Source organism: Mesoplodon bidens (genome assembly GCF_964165515.1).
Source record: "Mesoplodon bidens genome assembly, chromosome: 19".
NCBI classification, from domain to species: Eukaryota; Metazoa; Chordata; class Mammalia; order Artiodactyla; family Ziphiidae; genus Mesoplodon; species Mesoplodon bidens.
Window position 1 is genome coordinate 12,793,096 of NC_138179.1, and position 20,691 is coordinate 12,813,786.

A 20,691-nucleotide genomic window follows, 5' to 3' on the forward strand; every position below is an offset into this window, starting at 1 on the left:
TTTTCTTGGAGACTCATTGCTACACGGAGAGGAAATTTTTGGAGGGTCATCATCGGCTGCACCTTCACAAACAAGGTTTTTGCTGTTAAGTAATGTGCCGTTTTTGAAAACGTCTGTTTTCTTTTGTCTTAAACTCCTTCTAAGCCTTTTTTGATTTTGTTTCTCTTTAAAGGAAAAAGTTGATTCTTTCTCTTGACTATTTCTCTATTTTCACCTGGAATAGCACCAGTATCTAAGATTTTTTTATTCTTTTTCTTCAGCTTTTTACTTTTCTCCTTAGGAAAACCTCCTTTATCAGCATGTGTCTGTGATTTGCCATTATTTGAAAGCATTTGGATATTAGGATTTTCCATGATGTTTTTAGAATTATTGTCTCTTCCTTCCTCATTTAAAGATTTTTCATTGAGCTCTTTCTGCTTATCAGAAGACTTTTTGACTCCATGTTTAAGTGCATCTGATGTTGGCTGCCTAAATGCTTTCATAAACTGCTGTCTTTCTTCTAGAGTGCATCTTGGTTTCACAGCTTCAGAACCTCCAGCTTCCAACACTGCCAATTCTAGTTCTTCCTCATATATAACGACATTACATCTTCTTTTCTGAATCGTCTGTTCATTCTTAGGATGAGACAGACTATTTTCCATTTCCACCTGCTTTTGTTTCAAGAAAGTTGAGGGTATTTTCCCTGTCTTTTCTTGGGGGATGGGGTGAACTTGTGCAACAACAGTGACTGTCTTAAAGCGGACCTGTTGGGAAATCTCATAGGTTTCTGGGTCAGTCATACAACCACTTTTGGCTGCATCGTCAACAGTTTCAGAAGGAATACAAATAGACACTGTAGAGTCTGGTGCCTGTTCTACTTTACTTTCGTTGTGACTTTTTAAAAATTCCTCATATGAGACAGTTATTGTACTATCATTTAACTGGGCTGTTTTAGTTATATTATCTCTAGATTCTGCATCATTTGCAGTATTTTCAATTTCATTAGTTAGGGAAGGCATTATCTGTTTACTATCATTACCATCTCTTTTAAGGAGATTTAGTTCCTCTGCTAAGGGTAAACTTTCAGATAGATCTATTATCTCTCTGTGCTTCCTTTTCCTCAGTTTTCTGCGATCAGTTTTTGAGGGCTCTTGTTTAGGACTTACTTTCTTAGAACTTTCTTTGGAGGTCATAGTGCTTGATTGTTTTTTGGTATCTTGAATACTTCCTGCAAGTACCTCGACATGTTTCTTATAGAGTAAAGCAGAAGTACTACTTTCCACAGAATTGTTACTTAAACTGGAGTCTTCCTTGCTATCATCACTGTTGATTTCAATTGCAGATTCATTTTCAGTTTTAATATGACTTAGTTGATGAGATAAATTAAGTCTCTTTCCTCTCTTCTTATTCTCTGTATTTGAGGACATTTCCAAAGCTGTTTTACAGTCTTTGTCACTGTCAGCAGGCAATGGTGTGGATGACTTTATCTTGTACTTTTTTGCTGTCTGAGGTTTCTCATTTGTGGGTAAAGTCTTTCTAAAATAATCCAGAATATTACTGGATTTTGGTGGAGAGAAAACCCTGTCTCCAGTCTTCCCCGTTGGTGATAAATATTTGGTGATTGTTTTGCAAGAAGTCCTGTCATCGACTGTCCTTCGCTTCTTGCTTGCCTATCAATTTAAAAGAAGAAAGCAAGCACTTATTTCAAGCAACATAAATTCTAAACATGGATCTATTATTTTATGTAATGCGATAAAAAAAGGAAGGCTCCCTTAGTTGATAAACATTACATATTAGGAAGAAAAAGAGCTTTAAAGTTAAACCTACATTCAAATCTCAATGTCACATCAAGTTATACAATTATAATTTGTGTACTTTATATATTATGCGTCAATAAAAAGTTTCAAGGCCCCCTATGCTTGTGTACAAATGTGTTAATTACTGTTGGCCTCTGTTTACTCTATAACCTTTGAATAGTACCACCCACCCCACAGAATTTGTAATGAACATATTACACACAAACGTGAAGTCTGATGCATGCTCAGAACTCTATAAATATTATTTCCATTCCCTTTATCCTGTTTTAGTTAAAAATAAAGAAATTATTCTAACTATTTCCAAGAAACAGGTACGTGGTGAACAAGCCTAGGATCCCAAAATTTACTAATTAAGTAAAAATTATAGTGGACATTTACTACAAATAAAACAAATAAGACTTTTCAGTGTTTTAGTGTGCTATTAAGAGTTACTCGGGTTCGTGCCCCTGTCTGGGAAGATCCCACATGCCGCGGAGCGGCTGGGCCCGTGAGCCATTGCCGCTGAGCCTGCACATCCGGAGCCTGTGCTCCACAACGGGAGAGGCCACAACAGTGAGAGGCCCGCGTACCGCAAAAAAACAAACAAAGAAACAAAAAAAACAAGAGTTACCGCCTGCCTCTTATACTATTTAGTACCCTTAAAAAAAAGCTCCATCAACTTTATTTTTAACTTCCTCAGTTCATCTGTTAGAAAAAACTTGCCAGAACAACAAGAAAACCTTTTCTTTTGAAGATAAGTAGCAAAGGAATTATACGTCTAGAAAATTAAAATGGATTATAAGGCTATCGTGATTAAAAGCATAGCACTGATGCATGAATAGGCAGGCAACTTAATAGAACCGATTAGAAAACCAGAAAGAGACATAAGTGTGTATTTAAGAATTTGGTATATGGTAATAGTAGCACTCAAGTTAGTGGGCAAAGAAGTAGTTAATAAATAGTACTGGGACAAATTCTAACCCTCTGGATAAATATGAGACAAAATAAATTACAGACAGATTAAAATTTTACATCTTAAAATGAAATGATAAATGTACTAGAAGAAAATGTTAATGAGTTGTTAGTATTATTATCATGAGCTCGTATCAGAGGCACAATAGCCAAAACAAACAAACAAACAAATAGATGTCTGTACAGATTAGAATTATTGGCTATTTCCCCATTATCTTCATGGCATCTATTCTTTGATTTTAGTCACTTTTAGGCTGAATCCTTTGGAGAGAGGCTGAAAAGGTAGTAGGTATGGAAAAGAGCACTGATAAGAATAAAGTCTGGCCTTCAGGCCTGGCTCTACCACTGATGTACTAAGGGATCTTGTGCATTTAAATATTATCTTCCAGATAATGTATTTGCCATATTCTGAGTTCTACAGGTTTTTACATTTGGATTAAAAACACATAGCAAGCAAGCTGCAAAAGAGTTCACATTATATGATCCCTTTTAAAAATGACATATAAATATTTAAGGAGAGGAAAGTCTGGACAAATGAACTTGTAACTATTAAAAGAGGGTTCCCCCTGGGGACCTCCCTGGTGGCACAGTGCTTAAGAATCCACCTGCTAATGCAGGGGACACGGGTTCAATCTCTGGTACGGGAAGATCCCACATGCCATGGAGCAACTAAGCCCATGCGCCGCAACTACTGAGCCTGTGCTCTAGAGCCTGTGTGCCACAAAATTACTGAAGCTGGAACACCTAGAGCCTGTGCTCTGCAACAAGAGAAGCCACCGCAATGAGAAGCCCGCACACTGCAATGAAGAGTAGACCCCGCTCGCCACAACTAGAGAAAGCCCATGCACAGCAATGAAGACCCAAGGCAGTCAAATAAGCAAACAAACAAACAAACAAAATTAAATCCAAATACATAAATAATATAAGCAGCATTTAAAAGTTCAGTAGAATCTTTCTAAAAAGTAAGAGATAGCAATTAAGAAAAAAAAGTGGGTTCCCCCTAAACAGGAAAGAGAAACTTTTAAAAGTTTTCACTTTTAAATTTATATACTACTGTGTCTTTTTTTTGTTTGTTTGCGGTACGCAGGCCTCTCACTGTTGTGGCCTCTCCCGTTGCGGAGCACAGGCTCCGGACGCGCAGGCTCAGCGGCCATGGCTCACGGGCCCAGCCGCTCCAGGCATGTGGGATCTTCCCGGACCGGGGCACAAACCCGTGTCCCCTGCATCGGCAGGTGGACTCTCAACCACTGCGCCACCAGGGAAGCCCTACTACTGTGTCTTTTAAACAAATGTTTGCTGTTTTTAAAAACTTAAAAAAAAATTTTTTTCGACTGCGCCTTGTGACACGCAGGATCTTAGTTCCCACACCAGGGATCGAACCTGTGCCCCCGCAGTGGAAGCGCGGAGTCCTAACCACTGGACCCGCAGGGAATTCCAAAAACTTTTTAAATGTTTTTTAAAAACATTAAAAAGAATAGGTACGGAAAAAATTTTTTTTTAATTAAAAATAAAAATAAAAACAAGAATAGGCATGGATATTCAGAACATACATAAGGAGGTTAGGAATGTTAAGGACCTGCTTTATAGTAGTAGAGTGACAGATTTTTGTTGTTGTGTTAGCAAAAATTTTTTTCTTTTTCATAAACTTATTTGATTGATTGATTTTGGGCTGGGTTGGATCTTCATTGCAGTGCGCGGGCTTCTCATTGTGGTGGCTTCCCTTGTTGCACAGCACAGGCTCTAGGTATGTGGTCTCAGTAGTTGGGGTGCGTGGGCTCAGTAGTTGTGGCTTGCGGGCTCTAGAGCGCAGGCTCTGTAGTTGTGGCGCACGGGCTTAGTTGCTCCGCGGCATGTGGGATCTTCCCGGACCAGGGCTCGAACCCGTGTCTCCTGCATTGGCAGGTGGATTCTTAACCACTGTGCCACCAGGGAAGTCCCCAGCAAAATTTCTGACAGGCTGATGAACCTTAGGATAAGTTAGAATTCAAAATAATCCAGCTAAATTTAAATTAACGACTCAATCATTGAAACAGTTAAGAAAGACATGTTTTAGTGAATGTGTGAAAAAAACATCCACATGCATTTTGGCATGCAGTTCTGCTATTACCTGAAATCTGGTTTTTTTTTCCTAATAGTTATTTTTCTGATAAAAGTTTTAAAAAGTTCATGTTTATAGAAAAACAAAAAACAGAAAAATGAAGAAAATCAAAATCAACCATAATCCTATCATCTCAAAAACCAGTCATTTCCAACACCCTCCTTTCTGACCTAGCTGCCTGTCCTCCCAGCTCACACTTGGTTACTCCTGACTAAAACAGGAACTTCCGTCCTGACAGCTCTCTACTTTCTCCTTATTTATCAGCCCCTGGTATCCCTTTTCCCCATCCCCAGCTTAAATTCCATCATATATCATGTCAACTCTCAAAAATGTTTTCACCTCCTTTGGCGCCACTGTCCTTCAAAACAGGGTTAAATATTTACTTTATGAGATTAATGATAAGAGTACCAAGCATAGTACCTAGAGTGAGATAAGAAGCACCCCCCCAGGCGGAAAAAAAAGAGAGTTGTTAAATAAAAACAAAAGAGATACCAACTTTCTGTGGCAGTGGCTTTCACCCAAGGATTCCATCGGAACCACCCTGGTGGCTTTTTCAACACACACACACACACACACACACACACACACACACACACGTGTACCTACTCACCCAGGAGAGAATCCAATTCTCTCATCATGAGGGATAAGCAGTTTACTCTACAAAATCAGCTAAACGATTCTTGTATATACAACCTCTCCCTTTAGGACAGTGGTTTTCAACTGGGGGTGATTTTTCCCTCCAGGGGATATTTAGCAATGACGGGAGGTAGTTTGGTTGTCATAGCTAGGGCAGTTGGGGTGCCACTGGCATCTCACGGGTAGAGGCCACGATTACTGCTAAACATCCTGTCATGTACAAGACAGTTCCCCACAACAAAGAAGTATCCAGCACACAATGCCAACAGTACCAGGGTTGAGAGACCCCACTTGTTAATGTATAGAAAAAATTCAGTCACACCTATTTCCATAAGCAGCCTTAGGGAAAAAGACTGGAATATAACTGTCACTAAGAAAACTTTTTCTAGGTAAACGATACTGTCTTTATCAATTGCTTTCATCTCACAATAAGATATGTTGAGCTCTTAATAAGCTAACGAGAGGAATGAAATAGCAAAAAATAATACAGGGTTATAGTTAACATAACCAATCTATGAAGTATGTGCATCTTCTTTTGGCGTATCACTTCCAATAGTAATAGTTATCGTTTTACAGAACAGAATACTACTTACAGGACACCCTAATATTTCAATTACCTTGCTAGTCGGAGACTCAAAATCTTCATCAGCTGCTTCAGATTCCTTAGACCTTTTCTTAGATTTTTTGGGAGTACTAATTCTGGTGAATTTCACTCTGAAAAAATACCAAAAAGGTATTCACAAACATTCATATGATTATAACGTGTAAGAATTTCAATTAAATACAGAAAGGAACCAGCTAAGGCTCTAATTTCTCGACCGCTCTGAAACAGAAAACGAGAAAAGACACCCCCCATTAGTTTCAAATTACTGATTCAAAAGTAAGCCAAACTCATTGTTAAACTCTTAGAAAATATAAAGTTTCATTTTATAAATCATAAGCTTTCTAGAAAATTAGCCCCTAAGAGTAGCCAGAACCAACATGCAAGTATATGTTGAGTTGGCCAAAAAGTTCATTCGGGTTTCCCGTAGCATCTTATGGAAAAACCTGAACAAACTTTCTGGCCAAACCTCACAGTATATGGCTCAACTTACCTAAAAAAGCTCTATGATTTATTTTTAATCTTATGTTTGTTAAATGCACAGAATTCATATTTGGAGGATATTTCTCCAGGAATTAACAACTATGATAAATAAGAGTTTAAAACTCATCTAAAATACATCTACAATTCCTCTGAAATCATGCCTGACTTTAAATTAAATATGGAAAATAAGCAACATTTTTGAAACCCTGTTTTCTTTTTCTTATAAATCAGCTGTGTTCTAGAAAAAACATTCTTCAGTGCTTGACATATTTTCCTTCACATCTAATAATACATGCAGAATATTTACAACTTGAGAACAAAACAAAACTTTACCTAATAGGACTCTCTGAATCAGAGGATACTGTTATTAATTCCGCCGTATATAAGCTACGCTTCCCTGATAAGTTCGCTGCTTTTGGAGTGGAAGCTTTTACTGGACTATCGTCTTGTGCGTCTTCAGAATCAGTACCTCTAACGATGACTGTAGCAGGTGTGCTGCTGCTTTGTTTCCGTGTAGAAACATACACCGAGCTGTCTTCAGTCTCAGCTTTAGAGTGTATAACCTTATCCTTAACTGGTATGCCAGTTTTTCTTGGAGACTCATTGCTACACGGAGAGGAAATTTTTGGAGGGTCATCATCGGCTGCACCTTCACAAACAAGGTTTTTGCTGTTAAGTAATGTGCCGTTTTTGAAAACGTCTGTTTTCTTTTGTCTTAAACTCCTTCTAAGCCTTTTTTGATTTTGTTTCTCTTTAAAGGAAAAAGTTGATTCTTTCTCTTGACTATTTCTCTATTTTCACCTGGAATAGCACCAGTATCTAAGATTTTTTTATTCTTTTTCTTCAGCTTTTTACTTTTCTCCTTAGGAAAACCTCCTTTATCAGCATGTGTCTGTGATTTGCCATTATTTGAAAGCATTTGGATATTAGGATTTTCCATGATGTTTTTAGAATTATTGTCTCTTCCTTCCTCATTTAAAGATTTTTCATTGAGCTCTTTCTGCTTATCAGAAGACTTTTTGACTCCATGTTTAAGTGCATCTGATGTTGGCTGCCTAAATGCTTTCATAAACTGCTGTCTTTCTTCTAGAGTGCATCTTGGTTTCACAGCTTCAGAACCTCCAGCTTCCAACACTGCCAATTCTAGTTCTTCCTCATATATAACGACATTACATCTTCTTTTCTGAATCGTCTGTTCATTCTTAGGATGAGACAGACTATTTTCCATTTCCACCTGCTTTTGTTTCAAGAAAGTTGAGGGTATTTTCCCTGTCTTTTCTTGGGGGATGGGGTGAACTTGTGCAACAACAGTGACTGTCTTAAAGCGGACCTGTTGGGAAATCTCATAGGTTTCTGGGTCAGTCATACAACCACTTTTGGCTGCATCGTCAACAGTTTCAGAAGGAATACAAATAGACACTGTAGAGTCTGGTGCCTGTTCTACTTTACTTTCGTTGTGACTTTTTAAAAATTCCTCATATGAGACAGTTATTGTACTATCATTTAACTGGGCTGTTTTAGTTATATTATCTCTAGATTCTGCATCATTTGCAGTATTTTCAATTTCATTAGTTAGGGAAGGCATTATCTGTTTACTATCATTACCATCTCTTTTAAGGAGATTTAGTTCCTCTGCTAAGGGTAAACTTTCAGATAGATCTATTATCTCTCTGTGCTTCCTTTTCCTCAGTTTTCTGCGATCAGTTTTTGAGGGCTCTTGTTTAGGACTTACTTTCTTAGAACTTTCTTTGGAGGTCATAGTGCTTGATTGTTTTTTGGTATCTTGAATACTTCCTGCAAGTACCTCGACATGTTTCTTATAGAGTAAAGCAGAAGTACTACTTTCCACAGAATTGTTACTTAAACTGGAGTCTTCCTTGCTATCATCACTGTTGATTTCAATTGCAGATTCATTTTCAGTTTTAATATGACTTAGTTGATGAGATAAATTAAGTCTCTTTCCTCTCTTCTTATTCTCTGTATTTGAGGACATTTCCAAAGCTGTTTTACAGTCTTTGTCACTGTCAGCAGGCAATGGTGTGGATGACTTTATCTTGTACTTTTTTGCTGTCTGAGGTTTCTCATTTGTGGGTAAAGTCTTTCTAAAATAATCCAGAATATTACTGGATTTTGGTGGAGAGAAAACCCTGTCTCCAGTCTTCCCCGTTGGTGATAAATATTTGGTGATTGTTTTGCAAGAAGTCCTGTCATCGACTGTCCTTCGCTTCTTGCTTGCCTATCAATTTAAAAGAAGAAAGCAAGCACTTATTTCAAGCAACATAAATTCTAAACATGGATCTATTATTTTATGTAATGCGATAAAAAAAGGAAGGCTCCCTTAGTTGATAAACATTACATATTAGGAAGAAAAAGAGCTTTAAAGTTAAACCTACATTCAAATCTCAATGTCACATCAAGTTATACAATTATAATTTGTGTACTTTATATATTATGCGTCAATAAAAAGTTTCAAGGCCCCCTATGCTTGTGTACAAATGTGTTAATTACTGTTGGCCTCTGTTTACTCTATAACCTTTGAATAGTACCACCCACCCCACAGAATTTGTAATGAACATATTACACACAAACGTGAAGTCTGATGCATGCTCAGAACTCTATAAATATTATTTCCATTCCCTTTATCCTGTTTTAGTTAAAAATAAAGAAATTATTCTAACTATTTCCAAGAAACAGGTACGTGGTGAACAAGCCTAGGATCCCAAAATTTACTAATTAAGTAAAAATTATAGTGGACATTTACTACAAATAAAACAAATAAGACTTTTCAGTGTTTTAGTGTGCTATTAAGAGTTACTCGGGTTCGTGCCCCTGTCTGGGAAGATCCCACATGCCGCGGAGCGGCTGGGCCCGTGAGCCATTGCCGCTGAGCCTGCACATCCGGAGCCTGTGCTCCACAACGGGAGAGGCCACAACAGTGAGAGGCCCGCGTACCGCAAAAAAACAAACAAAGAAACAAAAAAAACAAGAGTTACCGCCTGCCTCTTATACTATTTAGTACCCTTAAAAAAAAGCTCCATCAACTTTATTTTTAACTTCCTCAGTTCATCTGTTAGAAAAAACTTGCCAGAACAACAAGAAAACCTTTTCTTTTGAAGATAAGTAGCAAAGGAATTATACGTCTAGAAAATTAAAATGGATTATAAGGCTATCGTGATTAAAAGCATAGCACTGATGCATGAATAGGCAGGCAACTTAATAGAACCGATTAGAAAACCAGAAAGAGACATAAGTGTGTATTTAAGAATTTGGTATATGGTAATAGTAGCACTCAAGTTAGTGGGCAAAGAAGTAGTTAATAAATAGTACTGGGACAAATTCTAACCCTCTGGATAAATATGAGACAAAATAAATTACAGACAGATTAAAATTTTACATCTTAAAATGAAATGATAAATGTACTAGAAGAAAATGTTAATGAGTTGTTAGTATTATTATCGTGAGCTCGTATCAGAGGCACAATAGCCAAAACAAACAAACAAACAAATAGATGTCTGTACAGATTAGAATTATTGGCTATTTCCCCATTATCTTCATGGCATCTATTCTTTGATTTTAGTCACTTTTAGGCTGAATCCTTTGGAGAGAGGCTGAAAAGGTAGTAGGTATGGAAAAGAGCACTGATAAGAATAAAGTCTGGCCTTCAGGCCTGGCTCTACCACTGATGTACTAAGGGATCTTGTGCATTTAAATATTATCTTCCAGATAATGTATTTGCCATATTCTGAGTTCTACAGGTTTTTACATTTGGATTAAAAACACATAGCAAGCAAGCTGCAAAAGAGTTCACATTATATGATCCCTTTTAAAAATGACATATAAATATTTAAGGAGAGGAAAGTCTGGACAAATGAACTTGTAACTATTAAAAGAGGGTTCCCCCTGGGGACCTCCCTGGTGGCACAGTGCTTAAGAATCCACCTGCTAATGCAGGGGACACGGGTTCAATCTCTGGTACGGGAAGATCCCACATGCCATGGAGCAACTAAGCCCATGCGCCGCAACTACTGAGCCTGTGCTCTAGAGCCTGTGTGCCACAAAATTACTGAAGCTGGAACACCTAGAGCCTGTGCTCTGCAACAAGAGAAGCCACCGCAATGAGAAGCCCGCACACTGCAATGAAGAGTAGACCCCGCTCGCCACAACTAGAGAAAGCCCATGCACAGCAATGAAGACCCAAGGCAGTCAAATAAGCAAACAAACAAACAAACAAAATTAAATCCAAATACATAAATAATATAAGCAGCATTTAAAAGTTCAGTAGAATCTTTCTAAAAAGTAAGAGATAGCAATTAAGAAAAAAAAGTGGGTTCCCCCTAAACAGGAAAGAGAAACTTTTAAAAGTTTTCACTTTTAAATTTATATACTACTGTGTCTTTTTTTTGTTTGTTTGCGGTACGCAGGCCTCTCACTGTTGTGGCCTCTCCCGTTGCGGAGCACAGGCTCCGGACGCGCAGGCTCAGCGGCCATGGCTCACGGGCCCAGCCGCTCCAGGCATGTGGGATCTTCCCGGACCGGGGCACAAACCCGTGTCCCCTGCATCGGCAGGTGGACTCTCAACCACTGCGCCACCAGGGAAGCCCTACTACTGTGTCTTTTAAACAAATGTTTGCTGTTTTTAAAAACTTAAAAAAAAATTTTTTTCGACTGCGCCTTGTGACACGCAGGATCTTAGTTCCCACACCAGGGATCGAACCTGTGCCCCCGCAGTGGAAGCGCGGAGTCCTAACCACTGGACCCGCAGGGAATTCCAAAAACTTTTTAAATGTTTTTTAAAAACATTAAAAAGAATAGGTACGGAAAAAATTTTTTTTTAATTAAAAATAAAAATAAAAACAAGAATAGGCATGGATATTCAGAACATACATAAGGAGGTTAGGAATGTTAAGGACCTGCTTTATAGTAGTAGAGTGACAGATTTTTGTTGTTGTGTTAGCAAAAATTTTTTTCTTTTTCATAAACTTATTTGATTGATTGATTTTGGGCTGGGTTGGATCTTCATTGCAGTGCGCGGGCTTCTCATTGTGGTGGCTTCCCTTGTTGCACAGCACAGGCTCTAGGTATGTGGTCTCAGTAGTTGGGGTGCGTGGGCTCAGTAGTTGTGGCTTGCGGGCTCTAGAGCGCAGGCTCTGTAGTTGTGGCGCACGGGCTTAGTTGCTCCGCGGCATGTGGGATCTTCCCGGACCAGGGCTCGAACCCGTGTCTCCTGCATTGGCAGGTGGATTCTTAACCACTGTGCCACCAGGGAAGTCCCCAGCAAAATTTCTGACAGGCTGATGAACCTTAGGATAAGTTAGAATTCAAAATAATCCAGCTAAATTTAAATTAACGACTCAATCATTGAAACAGTTAAGAAAGACATGTTTTAGTGAATGTGTGAAAAAAACATCCACATGCATTTTGGCATGCAGTTCTGCTATTACCTGAAATCTGGTTTTTTTTTCCTAATAGTTATTTTTCTGATAAAAGTTTTAAAAAGTTCATGTTTATAGAAAAACAAAAAACAGAAAAATGAAGAAAATCAAAATCAACCATAATCCTATCATCTCAAAAACCAGTCATTTCCAACACCCTCCTTTCTGACCTAGCTGCCTGTCCTCCCAGCTCACACTTGGTTACTCCTGACTAAAACAGGAACTTCCGTCCTGACAGCTCTCTACTTTCTCCTTATTTATCAGCCCCTGGTATCCCTTTTCCCCATCCCCAGCTTAAATTCCATCATATATCATGTCAACTCTCAAAAATGTTTTCACCTCCTTTGGCGCCACTGTCCTTCAAAACAGGGTTAAATATTTACTTTATGAGATTAATGATAAGAGTACCAAGCATAGTACCTAGAGTGAGATAAGAAGCACCCCCCCAGGCGGAAAAAAAAGAGAGTTGTTAAATAAAAACAAAAGAGATACCAACTTTCTGTGGCAGTGGCTTTCACCCAAGGATTCCATCGGAACCACCCTGGTGGCTTTTTCAACACACACACACACACACACACACACACACACACACACGTGTACCTACTCACCCAGGAGAGAATCCAATTCTCTCATCATGAGGGATAAGCAGTTTACTCTACAAAATCAGCTAAACGATTCTTGTATATACAACCTCTCCCTTTAGGACAGTGGTTTTCAACTGGGGGTGATTTTTCCCTCCAGGGGATATTTAGCAATGACGGGAGGTAGTTTGGTTGTCATAGCTAGGGCAGTTGGGGTGCCACTGGCATCTCACGGGTAGAGGCCACGATTACTGCTAAACATCCTGTCATGTACAAGACAGTTCCCCACAACAAAGAAGTATCCAGCACACAATGCCAACAGTACCAGGGTTGAGAGACCCCACTTGTTAATGTATAGAAAAAATTCAGTCACACCTATTTCCATAAGCAGCCTTAGGGAAAAAGACTGGAATATAACTGTCACTAAGAAAACTTTTTCTAGGTAAACGATACTGTCTTTATCAATTGCTTTCATCTCACAATAAGATATGTTGAGCTCTTAATAAGCTAACGAGAGGAATGAAATAGCAAAAAATAATACAGGGTTATAGTTAACATAACCAATCTATGAAGTATGTGCATCTTCTTTTGGCGTATCACTTCCAATAGTAATAGTTATCGTTTTACAGAACAGAATACTACTTACAGGACACCCTAATATTTCAATTACCTTGCTAGTCGGAGACTCAAAATCTTCATCAGCTGCTTCAGATTCCTTAGACCTTTTCTTAGATTTTTTGGGAGTACTAATTCTGGTGAATTTCACTCTGAAAAAATACCAAAAAGGTATTCACAAACATTCATATGATTATAACGTGTAAGAATTTCAATTAAATACAGAAAGGAACCAGCTAAGGCTCTAATTTCTCGACCGCTCTGAAACAGAAAACGAGAAAAGACACCCCCCATTAGTTTCAAATTACTGATTCAAAAGTAAGCCAAACTCATTGTTAAACTCTTAGAAAATATAAAGTTTCATTTTATAAATCATAAGCTTTCTAGAAAATTAGCCCCTAAGAGTAGCCAGAACCAACATGCAAGTATATGTTGAGTTGGCCAAAAAGTTCATTCGGGTTTCCCGTAGCATCTTATGGAAAAACCTGAACAAACTTTCTGGCCAAACCTCACAGTATATGGCTCAACTTACCTAAAAAAGCTCTATGATTTATTTTTAATCTTATGTTTGTTAAATGCACAGAATTCATATTTGGAGGATATTTCTCCAGGAATTAACAACTATGATAAATAAGAGTTTAAAACTCATCTAAAATACATCTACAATTCCTCTGAAATCATGCCTGACTTTAAATTAAATATGGAAAATAAGCAACATTTTTGAAACCCTGTTTTCTTTTTCTTATAAATCAGCTGTGTTCTAGAAAAAACATTCTTCAGTGCTTGACATATTTTCCTTCACATCTAATAATACATGCAGAATATTTACAACTTGAGAACAAAACAAAACTTTACCTAATAGGACTCTCTGAATCAGAGGATACTGTTATTAATTCCGCCGTATATAAGCTACGCTTCCCTGATAAGTTCGCTGCTTTTGGAGTGGAAGCTTTTACTGGACTATCGTCTTGTGCGTCTTCAGAATCAGTACCTCTAACGATGACTGTAGCAGGTGTGCTGCTGCTTTGTTTCCGTGTAGAAACATACACCGAGCTGTCTTCAGTCTCAGCTTTAGAGTGTATAACCTTATCCTTAACTGGTATGCCAGTTTTTCTTGGAGACTCATTGCTACACGGAGAGGAAATTTTTGGAGGGTCATCATCGGCTGCACCTTCACAAACAAGGTTTTTGCTGTTAAGTAATGTGCCGTTTTTGAAAACGTCTGTTTTCATTGGTCTTAAAATCCTTCTAAGCCATTTTTGATTTTGTTTCTCTTTAAAGGAAAAAGTTGATTCTTTCTCTTGACTATTTCTCTCTCTATTTTCACCTGGAATAGCACCAGTATCTAAGATTTTTTTATTCTTTTTCTTCAGCTTTTTACTTCTCTCCTTAGGAAAACCTCCTTTATCAGCATGTGTCTGTGATTTGCCATTATTTGAAACCATTTGGAAATTAGGATTTTCCATGATGTTTTTAGAATTATTGTCTCTTCCTTCCTCATTTAAAGATTTTTCATTGAGCTCTTTCTGCTTATCAGAAGACTTTTTGACTCCATGTTTAAGTGCATCTGATGTTGGCTGCCTAAATGCTTTCATAAACTGCTGTCTTTCTTCTAGAGTGCATTTTGGTTTCACAGCTTCAGAACCTCCAGCTTCCAACACTGCCAATTCTAGTTCTTCCTCATATATAACGACATTAGATTTTCTTTTCTGAATCGTCTGTTCATTCTTAGGATGAGACAGACTATTTTCCATTTCCACCTGCTTTTGTTTCAAGAAAGTTGAGGGTATTTTCCCTGTCTTTTCTTGGGGGATGGGGTGAACTTGTGCAACAACAGTGACTGTCTTAAAGCGGACCTGTTGGGAAATCTCATAGGTTTCTGGGTCAGTCATACAACCACTTTTGGCTGCATCGTCAACAGTTTCAGAAGGAATACAAATAGACACTGTAGAGTCTGGTGCCTGTTCTACTTTACTTTCGTTGTGACTTTTTAAAAATTCCTCATATGAGACAGTTATTGTACTATCATTTAACTGGGCTGTTTTAGTTATATTATCTCTAGATTCTGCATCATTTGCAGTATTTTCAATTTCATTAGTTAGGGAAGGCATTATCTGTTTACTATCATTACCATCTCTTTTAAGGAGATTTAGTTCCTCTGCTAAGGGTAAACTTTCAGATAGATCTATTATCTCTCTGTGCTTCCTTTTCCTCAGTTTTCTGCGATCAGTTTTTGAGGGCTCTTGTTTAGGACTTACTTTCTTAGAACTTTCTTTGGAGGTCATAGTGCTTGATTGTTTTTTGGTATCTTGAATACTTTCTGCAAGTACCTCGACATGTTTCTTATAGAGTAAAGGAGAAGTACTACTTTCCACAAGATTGTTACTTAAACTGGAGTCTTCCTTGCTATCATCACTGTTAAGTTCAATTGCAGATTCATTTTCAGTTTTAATATGACTTAGTTGATGAGATAAATTAAGTCTCTTTCCTCTCTTCTTATTCTCTGTATTTGAGGACATTTCCAAAGCTGTTTTACAGTCTTTGTCACTGTCAGCAGGCAATGGTGTGGATGACTTTATCTTGTACTTTTTTGCTGTCTGAGGTTTCTCATTTGTGGGTAAAGTCTTTCTAAAATAATCCAGAATATTACTGGATTTTGGTGGAGAGAAAACCCTGTCTCCAGTCTTCCCCATTGGTGATAAATATTTGGGGATTGTTTTCCAAGAAGTCCTGTCATCGACTGTCCCTCGATTCTTGCTTGCCTATCAATTTAAAAGAAGAAAGCAAGCACTTATTTCAAGCAACATAAATTCTAAACATGGATCTATTATTTTATGTAATGCGATAAAAAAAGGAAGGCTCCCTTAGTTGATAAACATTACATATTAGGAAGAAAAAGAGCTTTAAAGTTAAACCTACATTCAAATCTCAATGTCACATCAAGTTATACAATTATAATTTGTGTACTTTATATATTATGCGTCAATAAGAAGTTTCAAGGCCCCCTATGCTTGTGTACAAATGTGTTAATTACTGTTGGCCTCTGTTTACTCTATAACCTTTGAATAGTACCACCCACCCCACAGAATTTGTAATGAACATATTACATACAAACATGTGAAGTCTGATGCATGCTCGGAACTCTATAAGTATTATTTCCATGCCCTTTATCCTGTTTTAGTTAAAAATAAAGAAATTATTCTAACTATTTCCAAGAAACAGGTACATGGTGAACAAGCCTAGGATCCCAAAATTTACTAATTAAGTAAAAATTATCGTGGACATTTACTACAAATAAAACAAATAAGACTTTTCAGTGTTTTAGTGTGCTATTAAGAGTTACCGCCTGCCTCTTATACTATTTAGTACCCTTAAAAAAAAGCTCCATCAACTTTATTTTTAACTTCCTCAGTTCATTTGTTAGAAAAAACTTGCCAGAACAACAAGAAAACCTTTTCTTTTGAAGATAAGTAGCAAAGGAATTATACGTCTAGAAAATTAAAATGGATTATAAGGCTATCGTGATTAAAAGCATAGCACTGATGCATGAATAGGCAGGCAACTTAATAGAACCGATTAGAAAACCAGAAAGAGACATAAGTGTGTATTTAAGAATTTGGTATATGGTAATAGTAGCACTCAAGTTAGTGGGCAAAGAAGTAGTTAATAAATAGTACTGGGACAAATTCTAACCCTCTGGATAAATATGAGACAAAATAAATTACAGACAGATTAAAATTTTACATCTTAAAATGAAACGATAAATGTACTAGAAGAAAATGTTAATGAGTTGTTAGTATTATTATCGTGAGCTCGTATCAGAGGCACAATACCATAGGCTCTGGAGTCAAGCAGATCTAAGTTCAAGTGCTGGCTCTGACATCTACTAGTGTGGGACCTTGAGCAAATTACTGTTAATTTTCTAACTTATTTTTCTAACCTAACTTACTTTTAATTACTTCTTAACCTTCTCTCTTCTGTAGAATACAGATAATAACACCTCATCACAGGGTTGATATTAAGTAAAATAATGTGTATAAGGTCCTTACCCTTAAAATACTAAACAGTAAGTATCATTACTGTGAAATAGCCCTCTAAGCAGGACACCAAAAGCAGAAAGTGTAATGAAAAGACTGGAAAACTGAGCAAACAAAAAGCAAGAACGGTGTAATTCAAGCATCAAAAGTCCTTCTTCACACCTGAGACAAGCAGAGCAACTGCCTTTTCAGCAAAGAAGTATCAGCATAACATCTATTAGCAAGCAGACAAAAGTACTCAATTCTAAAAAGTAAGAAAGAGTCCCAGCGAGATAAGTGAATATACATTTTGGCTCACTTCGAAGACATCTGTTTGCATACTTCAGTTAGGATGCGAGCTTGAAATGAAAAGGTGTAAAAATATAGCAACCGTCTACTTTTAGATGCTACTCCACTACTTCATGGCATTAGAATCTCTTAACAACAACTGCTTAGTACATTTCACTGAAACTTGATGAACACTGGAGAATAACAGCATGCCAAGCTGGGACTTCTAACTGCAGTATCTTAAGCCCTAGAACAATGAGATAGTGATTTTTAAATGACGTACCTTTTTTGATTCCTGTAGTGACAATCTAAGCGGTATTCCCAGAGCAGGCGATTCGGTGGACAGGTAGAACTTAAAGATTCTTTTCAACGCTAAAGTTCTATGATTCCTTATCATGAACCCCTGACTTGACCCTGGGATCCTCCATAACATTTCACAAGACTAAAACATCAAGTTCCAGAAACATTTCAGGATCTGGGAACTAGTCCTTTACTAGGCATCTTAAGGTCCCCGCAAACATCTCACAATCCCAATGTTTCTAGGAACCTATCACGTCTTTAAGCAACGACACACCCCAGCAATTGTTCCACACAATGTCAGACTCTGGGGCCTCACCAGATCCCTCCTTTCCCCTCACAGATCCTAAGTCGGGATCACCTTTCACCCACACCCAACATTCGGAGATATTCAAACTCACCTCATTCCCGTAGTCTTTCACCGGAGGGGGAGCAGCTGCCGCCGCCATGGCCAAGACCCCCACCATGCTCCCTGCTTCCCGGAATCCCGGTTCCTAGGACCTTCCGCGGCCCGGCCCGGCCTGTCGGGAGGCCATGGAGGCGGCCGGCTCCAGCAGGAGCGAGGAGCTGGGCCGCGGGGTCCGCCTCGGACTCCCCCGCGCCCACTGCCCGGGGTGGTCGCAGAGGCTGGGCCCAGCTCAGCCAAGAAGAACGCGGGAAGAGGCGGTGAGAAAGCGCGGGCAGCGAAGACCCTCGGGCTCGGTCGGTGAGCGCGGGGTGCCCCTGAGGCCGGCGCTCCAGTTCTGAGTGATCGGGACTGGGGCTCCCGTGGGGAAAGCAGGCCGAACACAGAACCTACCCGCGGGCTTCGGAAGGAGTTCTTGTCAATTGTGATTCCGCGCCGTCCAGAGTGCAGGGGGCGGAGTTTAGATTGCTTCCGGAGGCTGCGCGGACAGTGAGCCGAGAGGGCCAAAATGCTTCTTCGGCAAGCCTGCGGGAAGGCGGGATTGTTTTACCGTGAATCTAAAAGCAGCGGGGACTTCGGAGATTCAAACTTCTAAAGCCCAGTTTCACTGATGAGGATATGATTTGACTAAGTCCGTTGGTGGCAGAATTCAAACCCCATACTTTTGACGCCCCAGACTAGCCCCTATTTAAAAGTGGAAATTCGAAGAATACAGAAAAGGGAATAACAATTGATTACACTCCCACACGGAATAAAATGTTATTTTGCCAAGCGTCCTACCTAGAGATACGCCCACTTGGGGTCCGAGATTTCGACTTTTTACCCCTAATTGAGCTCAGGAGGCATTTCTTCCCGTGGATTTCGTCCTCGCGAGCAGCTAGGAGCCCAAGGTCGTCGCCTCAGCTGGCTGGCGTGTGTTCGAGTTGTTGCTGGGTACCAGTAGTTTGCTAGTTTGTAGTGAAGATAATCTCATACATCATTTGCATTGTTTTCATGGATATGTTTAGCTTTACTTTTTTTTTTACATTGCACTTGCAATATAGAGAGTGTGTTTATTTTGTCTGAGTGCTAGTTTTAACTACACGGTGTGGAAGAGCTGAAACAAGTCATGTAAATACACCTGTCAAATAGTAACGGGAAGCCACCTCGTTCGGTCGGGTTATGCAAACTGATACTAACTGTTGACGTAATAAAGATAGATCTTTATGGTATTTGCTATTGTCTGGACAACATAAAGGGTACAAGTTTCTCCAATGAAATTAGTGGTAATTACTTTCTCCTTGAAAATTATTAACCCCGGATAAGGTTTTTCAGGAAGGGAGACTGCACTTCTAAATATAAACTGTTTTGTTGTTTTGGTTTCGTTTGTATATAACTCACGTAGTGTAAGAACGCTGCGCAAGGAGAATGACGGCGAAGAGGAGGAGAAATCAATTAGAAGATTACAGAAAAAACTGAAAGTCTGTTTGACTTTCACCCCCTAACTCGGTCTCTTCCTCTTAGCCCCAAAGCCAGCCAGTATTACCTATTTGGTGGATAGCATTGCAGCCTTTCTTAATACTTTTACATACATATACGTATCCGTAGAAAAATCTTTAGCTTTGTTTTTCTTTACATAAAAGGTAACAATGTAAATATCACTCAGCAAATTGTTTCTTTCATCATTGTCTTCAAGAGCTATGCAGGTCGATCTGATTCGTTCCCTTTCATTCCTGAGCATTCCACCCGATTATGCACAACATTTTATTTATCCATTTCCTTAGTGATGATCATTTAAATTGTCTTCAATTTTCTGTTAGTCAAACAATGAGTCAGCGAACGTTCTTGTCTCCTTGAACACAAATGGTGCTTTTCCAGGATACACACCTAAACGTGGAATTGCTGGGTTGTAGGGTATGTCTCTAGTGCTTTTTATTCTTCTAAAAAGCTAAGCATTTAAAATGTGGTGGCGCAGTGGTTGAGAATCTGCCTGCCAATACAAGGGACACGGGTTCGACCCCTGGTCTTCTAGCACTATAAATATCTGCTTATCTTTAAATATTTCAATATCTTTACACAGCTATTTTTAAAAATAAATTTATTTATTTTATTTATTTAGTTTGGGCTGTGTTGGGTCTTCCTCGCTGCGCACCGGCTTCCTCTAATTGCGGGGAGCGGGGGCTACTCTTAGTTGCGGTGCGTGGGCTTCTCATTCTCGTGGCTTCTCTTATTGTGGAGCACTGGCTCTAGGCACGTGGGCTTCAGTAGTTGCAGCACGCGGGCTCAGTAGTTGTGGCTCCTGGGCTCTAGAGCACAGGCTCAGTAGTTGTGGTTCACGGGCTTAGTTGCTCCGCGGCATGTGGGATCTACCCGGACCAGGGCTTGAACCCGTGTCCCCTGCACTGGCAGGCGGATTCTCAACCACTGCTCCACCAGGGAAGCCCTAAACAGCTATTTCTTGATCTAACAATTTTAAACAGTATTCATTAAAGTCCTGTTATGGTGGTTCATT

General features: G+C 39.0%; 2 protein-coding genes across 2 annotated transcripts; both read right to left on the reverse strand.

Annotated features, from left to right (window-relative positions):
- Positions 1-7,271, reverse strand: LOC308606761 (ATPase family AAA domain-containing protein 5-like). Its single transcript, XM_081218060.1, has 3 exons — positions 6,899-7,271; positions 6,099-6,195; positions 1-1,649 (listed from the first exon to the last, which is right to left on the reverse strand). Exon 3 carries the CDS (start codon positions 1,404-1,406, stop codon positions 129-131), a length of 1,278 nt encoding a protein of 425 aa, XP_081074186.1. The 5' UTR covers positions 1,407-1,649; positions 6,099-6,195; positions 6,899-7,271; the 3' UTR covers positions 1-128.
- Positions 7,271-19,349, reverse strand: LOC308606760 (ATPase family AAA domain-containing protein 5-like). Its single transcript, XM_081218059.1, has 5 exons — positions 18,981-19,349; positions 18,196-18,725; positions 14,049-15,955; positions 13,249-13,345; positions 7,271-8,801 (listed from the first exon to the last, which is right to left on the reverse strand). Exons 2-5 carry the CDS (start codon positions 18,259-18,261, stop codon positions 7,281-7,283), a joined length of 3,591 nt encoding a protein of 1,196 aa, XP_081074185.1. The 5' UTR covers positions 18,262-18,725; positions 18,981-19,349; the 3' UTR covers positions 7,271-7,280.
- Between the last annotated feature and the right edge of the window lie 1,342 nt (positions 19,350-20,691).